We start from the raw sequence: 12,113 nt of genomic DNA, 5'->3' as shown, positions 1-12,113 counted from the left end.
ATGTTGCCTCTGCAGAAAAGCAAAGTGTTGGATCATGTTGTTGAAGACTGGAATCTGAATCTGGGGTTGTGTCATGTGAAGAGGAAAGAGCCTGCAAGAATTCCCATTTAGTTAAGAATTCATAATACAGTTCAGCATGGTGCAGACCGTAACAGAGGGAGGTTCTGCTGAACTCTGCATTTCTGTCTGAGAAAAATAGCAAGATAGGAAGATGATTATTATGATGATAACGCGAAGTGTGTCACGAGGTGTTCTGCGAAGACCAATGGATCAGAGCACCAAGCACTGTGGATGTTAAGGCCCTGGACAGCTGACTACCAGTAAGTCCAGAAGGCTACGGAGCTTGGACCAAACCTGCAATGAAGAGGCACACATCCCCATGGAGGAAACATCACTCCCAGCATTCCTTTTTACACTGCTTAGTAAGTTAACGAGCCTTAGCACAGAGATGCTTGAAAGTAAGGAGGTTGGTTGTGAAGGGTGTCGCTTAAATCGTTGCAGCCCCCATTGTCGGTCCTGGACAGTGACTGCTACATCCTTGGTCCACCATAGTACTGGTTGATGGGGGACCTGTGGATATGGGGACAGCAGTGCCAGCAACATGGACAGTTGCACAGAAACCCTGCACAACCACATCAACACAATTTGAGAGATAGGTGTAAGTGCACAGCAGACATACATAAATGACAATTGGCCCTGTGGAATGTCCAATATAGTGGGCCCTGTCTACCTGGTGGCAGCAAGGAACAACAGAATCACCAGGAAGTGGTCACTGCCACAAAGATTATCGGGGGTGACCAATGTAAGGAAGCCCTGAGAGCAGGGGAGATGATGATATCAATAGGAGTAAATGTGCCATGAGCAGCACTAAAGTGGATAGGGGAACCATCATTGAGGAGAGAGAAATCTAAGTCTGTAATAAGTGTCAGAAGATCCCTACCCATTGCAGTGGCACTCCACCTCAGTGGGTGGTGGGCATTCAAGCCCTCGAGAGAATGGCGGGAGTTGCTGTATTAAGGTAGACAGTTTAACACAAGGAAGCAGTTACCTGGAGGGATGTAAACATTGCCAACTGTGATTGCCAAGTCATTTGCACTCCAACCACTACTGCTTCCAAGTTGGTACGAAAGGGGATCCAGCTGCTAATAGAGTGAACTAAAGTGCAGAGCCCGCCAGATGCTACACTGGAGCCAGCACAGTTAAGACAGACCAACCAATAACCACAAAATTTTGGAGAGTGGTCATTATGAAAGGACATTTCTTGAAGAGCAAGACATTTCCTGAAGAGCAAGGCATTTCTTGAAGAGCAAGGCAGAATGCATAATAGGAGGAGACAAGACGTTGCAATTCTATTGGATGATCACATGGCGAGAGTCAAGATTAGACAAAGAAGCTGAAAGGGGGTCATGTCCCTGTCAGTGGTAATCACCGACAAGGATGGGGTGACATCCACGAATACGATGCCAGACTCAGGTTGCAAGAGGGGAGATGGCACCTCTGGAGGCACTGGGGGGCCTTTTCTTGGGACTTGCGTTCCTTCTTTTTTGTAAGTGGAGGAGGGTAGGGAACAGAGCGGGCAACATTGGGGCATACAGATGGTGCATCTCGTGGCTGCGTTGTCGCAGTAGGCTTCGGGCCTGAGAGATGTCAGGGAGAAGGGTGCCAAAGAAGGGGTGCAATTCTTTGAGCAGAGAGGGGTAGTGGCTCCCAGAGGCAAAATCATGGAAACTGCAGGGGAAGGGAAGGGGGGAGTGGGACGGGGCTGGGGTAAGGGAGGTGGAGGGGAAAGGATTTAATAGACACAAAAGTTTAAGAAAGTGACCCTGGATGGAGTGTCATTTTTGGCGAGCCTCAGCATAAGACAGGCAATCCATAGATTTCATTTCTCTCTTGTACACTAGACAATATGGCTAGTGAGGGGTGTGGAGATCATGACAACTGACACAGGTGGAGCACAGAGGCTTCTCTCATGGAGTGGGTGTCCACAGTCACCACACAGGTCTGCCATACAGTGGAAAGACCTGCCCAAAATGCAAGCACTGAAAGCACCTCATGGGTGGTGGGACGTATGGCTTCACATCACATCTGTAACACACAACCTTGACCACCTATGGGAGGTTATCCCCCTCAAAATGAATTAAGGCACAGGTATCTGTGTGATTGTATTTGCGACCCTTCTGGATATCTGTGTGATTGTATTTGCGACCCTTTTGCACATGTCTAACAAAATGAATGCAGTGTTGCTCCAGTTTAACCTGGAATTGCGCCATCAGTTAGCAGGATGATGTAAAAAAAAAAACACACTCCCTGGACCATATTCTGAAACACTGCCAAGACAATCACAAGCACTAAGAGCTGCATAATGGGCAGCAGAAGCAGCTTTGATCAACAGGGAGCCCAACCGCATCTTACTGAGAGACTCCACTTCCCCAAGCTTATCCTCAGTAGCCTAAAAAACCAGATTTGTTGAAGTGAATATCTCCCCATTCGTCTAGTACACACGAGGTAGTGGGGAAAGTGTTGTATACCAAGACAGCAAGCCTGGCCCTCCTCCCATGGTGTAGCCAGGAGGGGGAAGGCTGACGGGGGGAGGGGGGGGGGGGAAGAAGGTCATACGAAGTATCACCCAATGATCCTGCACCATTTGAAGAGACAGCCGTTTGAGAATGGCCAGATTTTTAAGACTTTATATGCTTCATGCACCAAGCATCTGAAGGAACAGCTCAGGTATCAGTAGTGTGATCCCTGTAATGTCAGGGGGCTCAGCCAGATAGGTATGTAACATCCCCACCACTGACTGGCTGAAAGTGTTGGTGACCTAGCAAGGTGGAGGGAGGGGCTAGGTGGGGAAGGAAGTGGGAGATTAATCCACCCGGTAGATGCTAAGGAGTGAGTTCCCAAATGGCTCACACTGAAAACAGAAAAATTTAGATTTGTAGGTCAAACCTCAATCATGGACCTAAACATAAAAAAGGATGAAAGAATCGGCAAAAGGAACAGAACTGCAAACAATATAGAGAGCTAGGTGGATAGCCAGGTTGAAAACTGAGAAAGGGGAAGGAGGGGGCAACAGGCAGGAGTGAGAATAGGGAGGGAGGTGCAGGGTGATATAATGTACAATACAATGTGAAGTACCCTCTGCCTTGCACTTCAGTCAACTGTAGAGTTCACATATGACAACCATTAGGGGCCAGTTTGGAGATTTTTACAAATGCATTTTTCAGGATGACTTCACTCCTCGCCATAGAGAAAGGAAGGTGAGTCCAACGACAAATTTATATCAAACACGAAGCAGATTACTTTCTTGGTTAATTATCACGTACTTCTACATTTCAGGTAAAATCTTTCCTTCGACAAAATGGGGTTCAAATATTAGAGTGGCCTGGAAACAGCCCTGATCTCAATCCTATTGAGAACTGTTTGAAGGTTATGGGAAATGCTATCACCAAAAAGGAACCACGGAATAAACCGGAGCTGTTTGAGAACCTTGTGTTTGTGTATGGTTTCATGAACTGAGTGAGGAGTACATTAAGAAGTTAATTATTTCAATGCCTTCACAATGCCAAGCAGTGATTAAGGCACGTGGTGGAGCAATGAAGTATTAAATGCAACAGTGTGTCCATATGAGGCAATACAGACACTAAAATCCATCAGGGTTATGTTACAACATTAAAATGCAGTGATTCTTTCAACATTAGTATTCATATTTCAGAACAGCAAGCAGTATGGCTGACATATCCACTTACACTCATTTTTGAAGAAAGTGTTAAATTATAAAAAAACAAACATTTTTATAGAGACAAAAATTAAGAATAAAAACAAACTGACAAAAATTATTGTATATATTGATTTCTGACAGAAATCAAGAGAAATCAGGCAAATTTAGCTAAGTTATTCAATGACACGAGCAAAAATTGTTAATTGTAAGAGGTGATGCAATAAATATTTCCACCACTATTGTCTAGTTCAGGCATTACCATATAGTAGTTTGTGAGGATATTTCAGGCAGTACAAATACAAGTAAACCAAACATATACTGAAGTAAGAGAATTTTATTTACATTACTTTCTTTTTACAGTACAGTGATAGCAAGAAAAAGTAGCATCACTATAATTTTAAACAGCCTTCTTAGTAAATTGCAAAACATCTTTCAGAAAAAAGCCGAGTAGTTCGCAAGTACTGGACAGTAAGTTTCTCACATTCCTATTCTTACATGTTTTTGAAAGAATGACATAGCTCCTGTAGAAAATTTAGCTCAAGCGTTACACTCTTAGAAATCGTTCAAAAACTGCAGAAACTACTTTCCTGGAGCTTACACAAAATACAACTGGATAAGAAATCTCATCAGGAAAAAGTACAGAAAGAAACAATAAAAAAAAAAAAAATCCTACACTTCAATGGGATCAAACAAAGAATACCCTTCTCTTTTGAAACAAGTAATTGATTTTAGGGCTGCTGTTTACTATTTACATGTATGAAAGTGAGTTCTCCGAGTTGAACATAATACAGGTACTGATCTAGAGCTGAAGACAAAGTTAGTGGTGCTCAACCAAGCCAGACTGACTATAAATAAACAGCACCTTGGTTCCAACTAAAACCTGAATGTTCTTTCATCAGAACCTAAATTTGAAAAACAACTGATTACAGGTTCTGAAGTACAGTTTACTGTCAAAGTTATCTGAATCCAAATTATTTGCTCTCTGACTATTACGTAAACGATGAATATTTTAATGTAAGTCTCCTCTTACATAGTATTAAGTCTAACAGAACAAGCTTAATAAATTTCATTAGTATTTGCTACAATTAAGTGTGTGTGTGTGTGTGTGTGTGTGTGTGTGTGTGTGTGTGTGTGTGTGTGTGTGTGTGTGTGTGTCACCACTAAGCAAAATGGTGAAAATTATCTCCCCCACCAATACCTTTCCTCAGCCTTGTGGCAGTAATCAACCTCACAGTTCATTAAAATGCCAAGAAGCTACTGTATAGTGGTAGGCTAAATTTGTACAACGACAATGAGGTCTGGCCCACAACTTTTTTAACTGGTTATTCATTTCCCAAACACCAACAGTGGAATGGAGCTGATGTATGGGCTGGCCCCACCCATGTTCTATCAGGGGCAGATCTTGGCATATTGCTGGCCACAGACATACAACAACCAACACACAAAAAGTTCATAGAAACAAGTGCCATGAGTAAATGAGGATTCTGTTAAAAATGCACCACATCACTGTCACTGTTCCATCAAAGCTCCACAATCAACACAATCACCTTAAATAACTCATACCTGATGGCTACTGAGACACCTGGAGCTACACCACTGTGTTCACCAGAACACTGGAGAAGAAGCCACCACCCCCACAATTCACCACTATACTCACAGACAACAGTCACCACCAATGGTGCAGAGCCACCACTCATTGCTAACAAAATGTGTGACTGTTCAACAGACCACACTTCGCAGTTGGCACTACTACAACTGCAGCTGTTTTGTGTTAACAGCAATGTACACATGGCACAGTCATTCACTCGTCAGGCTGCTGCTAGTCTCCGGCCAATGTGGGAGGATGACAATCTTGCAGGTATCCCATTAGCTCCTCTCTGATGCCAGGCACAGATGTGAAGGGTTTACAATGTCTCTGGTGTATAACACAGTGCCCTTCCCTTGTGGTGGTCCAAAGTTGTTGACCAGAACTTGACAAGTATGCCTGCCCTCATGATCCTTTCACTCCTACATTCTACCACTGTCACATCTGAATGTGCCACAAATCTGGAATGTGCAGAATTTGTCCAGTTGCCCAAATAGAGACCCACAATGACAGTACTTTCAAAACCTGTCAGGTGCTGACAATGCTGTCATGTACAAGTATGCACCATCATCCAGTGAACACTAACATCTGATGCTGTTCATGCCCCTTATATAACATACCAAGCTCAGTAACAACACTAATGCATTCTTGGCAGCTGTTCTACCTGTCGGAATTTCAACTCTGGTCACTTACACACACACAGATGGTGTGTACACTAACGAAGTTACATTAACAACAGATCAGGTTTTCTGGGCACTTATCAAGCACTGTAGTCACTGTTTAACATACTTTACATTGCTTTACCTACAATTTTGGGAAATTAGTGTAGCAGAAAATATCAATTTCTATTATTGAGGAAAAGGTGGAAAACACTAGGGAAAGGTTTATGTTATACAGTCCTAACAACTATTGTTTGTTCACAACGTCCTCAAAAAGCTCCCTTTATCTAGACTGGCTGAAATCTGTATAAGTTGGCTGATTGACAGTAAGCCACAAGTATTAAGGTCACAACCAAATATCAGGATACTTCTTATTTTTTCCCTAGAACACACTAGCTAATTTGCTTTATACATTTTCATTCTGATGCAGTAGAGGATATGTTACAGTGAAAGTTCAAGCAACAGACTTTATGTTGAAAATCTTATCTTCTGCACCCCAGTGACATGAGAAAGCTAAAAGGTGGAAGGAACATATAGAAGAGTTAAACAAGATAAATGAAGACAATTTTATAGAAAGGGAGGAAGAAAAATGTGAGTGAGCAGAGAATACTTTGAGAAGAATCTGACAGGTCACTTTATCTTTCTATTCACAAGTCAAAAAGAACCTTGGAGTAGACATTCCCTCAATTATTCAGATCCATGGGAGCCAGCCATGACTCAAAGATTCTACAATATGAGACAGCTGAAATACCCTAACACTTCAAGAAAAATCCAGTTATTCCAATTACAAAGAAGACAGGTGAATACTATCGAACCATCAGTTTAACAAGTCATGGTTGTAGCATACTGATACTGTTATGAATTACTTATGGAAGAATGAAAAACTGGTAGATGCTAACCTCAGGGACGATCAGTTTGGGCACCAGAGATATAGGAACACAAAATGACACTGACACTACAGAGTATCTTAAATGATACGTTAAAGGAAAGCACACCTACATTTATAGCATTTGTTGATTTAGAGATAGCTTTTGACAACATTCACTGGAATAAACTCTTTAAAATCGTGAAGGTCGTAATGATAAAAAACAGGGAGTGAAAACTTATTTTAACTTTTGCAGACACCAACTGCCTTTTTAAGAGTAACTGTATCAAACAGAAGCAGTAACTGAGAAGGCAGTGAGACAGGGTCATATGACAGGAGACTGATGTCATTTGATCCTTACACTGAGCAAGCACTAAAGGATATCCAGGAGAACTTTGGAAAGAAAGTTACGAGAGTAAATGAAAACTCTGCCATTTGCTGATGACTGTCATTTTGTCAGACAGCAAAGAACATGAATGAGCATGTTTAACAGAATGGATAGTGTCTCAAAGACTAAGATGAATACTAAAATCAGCCAATTCTGCAGACATTAAGGTACAAAATGCAACACAAAGTAGCAGATGAATTTAGCTACTTTAACAGCCAAAATTACAAATATATAAAATGTAGAATAGCTACAGCAAGAAAAGCATTTCTGAGAAACAAGTTGAAGAGGCTTTCTCATGCTAGAACAGATGGAGAGTTGCATTAAATCAATCTTCTGATAAGACTACAACATTTTGCAAAATTTTAACACAGCTACACAAACTTTCCATTCTTTAAGTGTTTATAGTGACACCAACTGAGAATTCTGGACTTACCTGTCCTAAACACATTCATTTGGGGTCTTTACACAAGTTTTCCTAAATCATACCTCAGATCAAAGAACAGCAGGCCAAAGTCACCACTTTCCACAGCCCCTCACTTTCACATTAATACTTTGAATTTTACACCTTATCGTCACATAATAAGTAAATACATTTAATAGCATTATTCCTTTATATGCAGTGATATATCAAATGTAGTAACAATACCCATATCCTTTGGAATAACAGGAAGGCACATCATAGGTCACTTAACAGGATAACCTGTTCTTAGTTCTAAAATGGGGAAGATACTACTCAATACAATCAAAATAACAAAATCCTTGCTAACATTGGGCATGTTCACAAACCACTCAAAATTGGATACACCTACAAGTGATTTCTGGCCAACTGTAAGGTCTCCATTGTGTGTAAAAATGATCTATAACTTAGTCTGTCTTGCGAACTCCAACTTCTCATGAAGACTGAAATAGGTACACTCCTCTATAGAAGCACTGTTTCACACAGATGAAGTGCTTAACTCCTCAAACATTTTCATCAATATATTTCAGACTGTTGACCTTTAAAATCTCCCCCTGCCTTCACTGCAACACAATGCTTATTTTTCCAGTAACAGTGCTGCACTTTTAGTCCCTCAATGACAACACTTTCCCATGGCCCACAACATTGGCCAACAGCAAACAACCACAGATTGCTTATCACCTTGTCTGTCATTTGCATATATAGATAATAAAAGCAATCTTGACACTTCCCTAAGGCATTCTGGAAAGTACTCTTGTTGGTGAACACTTGCTGTTGAGTACAACACAATGTGCTCTATTACTTGAGCCACTCCCATATATGGGAACATTCCATATGCTTGCATATACCTTCATTAACAGTCTGCAATGGGGCACTGTGTCAAACACTTTCCAGAAATCTCTGCTACAGAATCTAGCCTCAGCCATGCTTTGCTCCTCGTACAAGAAAAGGGGCAAGCCGAATTTCGCATGAGCAATGCTTAATAAATCCATGCTAATTTGTGGACAGAAACTTTTCTGCCTACCTGAAGGAATTTATTATTGTCGAACTCTGAATATGTTTGAGAATTTTGCCACAAACTAATAAGGATATTGGTATGTAATTACACAGGTCCATTCTTTAACCTTCTTATAAATTGGAGTCATCTGCACTTTTTTGCAGTCACTTAGAACTGAGCTGCGTGAGAGATTCTCAACAAATGCAAGCTAAGTACGAGGCCAATGCCACAGAACCACAAGTGAAACAAAATTGGGCTTCCAAAGGCCTCTGACAACTTGTCTAACACCTTTATGTTTGTGCAATGTTTTACAGGGACCTGTGTGAGCAACAGAACGAGACTAGAAAATATTTCTGCTCTACAGATATAGACACTTCATGGCAACTACAAAAATGTATACTTTATGGATGTTTTCATTTTCCATTTGTTCACCAATTTAGTTTTAACGTAATGTTGGACAGGTTCACATCTGTCATTTTAAAGTGCGTCAGAGTAAAGGGGTATTCAAGAATTCTCTGACTAATGGAACTTAAGTACAGGTGTGTCAACAAGGCTGTTGATTAGATGTACCGACCTTATATTTGTTTATTTCTTGTTTTCAGAATTTGAAACCTATGCCTCCGCTATTGCTGTGTTCTGTTTCAGTGGCGTGTGTTCTATTTTAGAAATGCAGAGAATAAAGAAATTTAGCACCAAATAGAGATTTCAAGACCAGTTCAAAACACTGGTTCAAAAGCTGCCTTCAAAAATTTGACATACAGGCATGCAATACACACAAGCATTCCTCTGCATGACAGACAATGAAGGTTAAATAAGGGGATCTGGTAGACAAATTTTCTTAGGAGACATCTCCAGTACCTCTGTCTCCCAGCACCTCTCACAAAATAAGAGGAAATTTGAGGCACAACACTTTCCATAATATTATCTACAGTCAATTTTTCTATGAAGTGCAGTCAGTGGTATGAAAAATTAGACCTCTGTTAAAGTGTTCTGTTTTTAACCTTTTATAAATATTGTTATTCTACAAATTTTGAGTTACCTCTGCCTTGTAGACCAGAAATATTGTACATGCATGGAGAACACTAAAAATGCAGCTCTTTCAAGGACATGTCCCCTTAAACTCTGGAACTTCAGCCTCCTTTTGCTGTCTTCTACTGCTATACGAGACTGGTTGATGAGTGACTGGACTCACTCAGATCCCAGACCCACATGATGATTTCATATAGGAGCAAAATTTTCTCAGCAAGCTCTTTTATTAAGGAATGATTATTGAAGTTTAATGCTGCATACATCTGTCTCCTTGTAGACTCATGAATTTCTATTAACGTTTGTCAGTCGACAATTGCTGGTTTTGCTGGGGAGAGTGCAACAATCTGCTTCTTCAGCTTTTTCTAACTTCATAACGAAGTCATGGTGGGTCTCTTCTGTCCTTAATCCATTCACTCCGCACATACTTATCCATGGCATGATTTACATTCAGTTTAAACTTTGCCCATGTTTTCTCGTCCATCATAATAGATTTAAACATCCATTCATTAATTATGCAGAGTGCTGTCACTTTTGTTAAAATAAGTCATGAAGTTCGCTTTGGAAAAAAAAAAAAAAAAACAAAAAAAAACAAAAAAAAAAAACGCACATATATGTTTCCTTTGGTCAGCACCAACAGAAATGCCCAGCTGTTTACAAGTCTGTTGCAACATTTAACTAACATCGATATTCCCCAGCAACAGAAAGTAACAAAACATTTCAATCACTTAGTAAAAGGTTATTCCAGCATTAACATATTCAAGGAGAGACTAAAATACAATTCATGTTTTAACTTAGCTGCCTGCATATTAATTGATGTGGAATGACAAAACATCTTACTTCAACTGTCTATACTGTGGTATGGCATCACAACACATTGTTTGCAACAGTACAGTCACCAAGATGTACTCAAAACGTTGTAATGCATCGTATTTAAAGTGCTACATACCTGGCACTGCAGATTGGCAAATCAAATAGCCACTGCATTACCAGAAAACAGAATGGATACATACCTTAAGTTCATTCAGAAGTTGCCACTCAAATGGATTTGTTATCAAACTGATCATAATAAGAAAAAAATACAGCACTGCCCGAAATTTTATGACAGTTGTGTGTCTCCTTTTGCTTTTGCAGTGCTGATAGATCAACCTGTACTGAAGCCCGATGTCTAGGTGCACATCATGATGAAATTTGGATGATAGTTGACGCCAAAAAATATAAAAATGGAAGACCTTGTGCTGTCAGATTTCTTTGTAGTGTACCTTGAGGTCTGTTACTTGCAACACTTGCTCCATATATTCTATACCCTTTCAACAACTATCTGCTTCGATTCAGCCAGTACTACTTTCAACAAGAATCCACTAACATTCATTTCTTATCCAATGCCATTCTTTATCATAATGAGAACAGACAAAATACTAAAACACTTTTCCATAACAATTTACAGATCTTTGGTAGAATTATGTAGGTATATACATATATCTCTCTCTCTCTCTCTCTCTCTCTCTCTCTCTCTCTCACACACACACACACACACACACACACACATTTTAACTCAAAACTTAAAGCACTGCCAATTCAAGGACGCTGTCAGGAGCCAAACCAACCACTTTCTAAGCACAATATTTCAACGTTGGAGCAGCATTTAGGTGAAGGAAAGAGTGCAACAGTAACTTTCACATATCTGTAGTTTCATACCCGTTAATGAAGATTTCTAGAACTACAGTACGACACTTGGGTTAGAAACAGTCTACTGGGAAAGTTTACCTCAACCAGTACAGGAAACGACCAATTTTGGCGCAAAGTTAACGGCTTTATTTAAACTTCCAAATATCTAATGGACAATTTTACTTTGTCCTGCAGAAAAATGTGTTGTCTGCAAATGTTGAATATCAAATACTCAACTTGGCTTCAAATATTCAACACGCACAGTTAAATTTGCGAAACAATTTGAAACGTCAGACAACGTAAGCTGAGGAAGTGTGATACTTATTTACCTTCCAATAGCCGTGCTATAATGCTGTCTATATTCAATTTATCCGTTTCAGCCATCAGAACTGGAATGCAAACACAACTCAAGTAGTTCACTTGCACGAATCTTAACGGATGCTCTTGTAACGTACAGCCACGATTCTAACGTTGAACTACCATGAAAATCCTAAGATGGCGGAGAGACCAGATTGTTTCGTGACGTCAAAGCATTGATGCCACCAAGGAGGTTAGATATACTGACTTCCTTCAATCCCACACCGGTAGATATAGCGGTTATAACGACAAAAGGAAATAGCACAACAGATTTAAAAATTTAAATTGTTACTGATGTGTATTGTTTTTAAAGACTGAAAAGGCATTCCAGATAAACCAAGAATTAGTGGTAGTAGTTTAGCATGGAGGTAAGGATAAGAGGAGATGGGCATA

The 12,113-nt window shown here is 40.2% G+C and overlaps 1 protein-coding gene across 1 annotated transcript in view; it reads right to left on the bottom strand.

Moving 5' to 3' along the window:
* Positions 1-11,889, bottom strand: part of LOC126100185 (serine/threonine-protein phosphatase alpha-2 isoform) — a 49,901-nt gene extending 38,012 nt beyond the window's left edge. Inside the window, exon 1 of the mRNA XM_049910744.1 lies at positions 11,693-11,889. Coding sequence (XP_049766701.1) covers positions 11,693-11,747 — 55 coding nt within the window. The 5' untranslated portion in view covers positions 11,748-11,889. The remainder of the gene's footprint in view (positions 1-11,692) is intronic.
* Positions 11,890-12,113: the final 224 nt, after the last annotated feature.

The sequence above is a fragment of the Schistocerca cancellata genome, chromosome 9, assembly GCF_023864275.1.
Source record: "Schistocerca cancellata isolate TAMUIC-IGC-003103 chromosome 9, iqSchCanc2.1, whole genome shotgun sequence".
Taxonomy (NCBI): domain Eukaryota; kingdom Metazoa; phylum Arthropoda; class Insecta; order Orthoptera; family Acrididae; genus Schistocerca; species Schistocerca cancellata.
The sequence above is the reverse complement of the archived record's forward strand: the minus strand, read 5'-3'. Positions and strand labels throughout refer to the sequence as shown.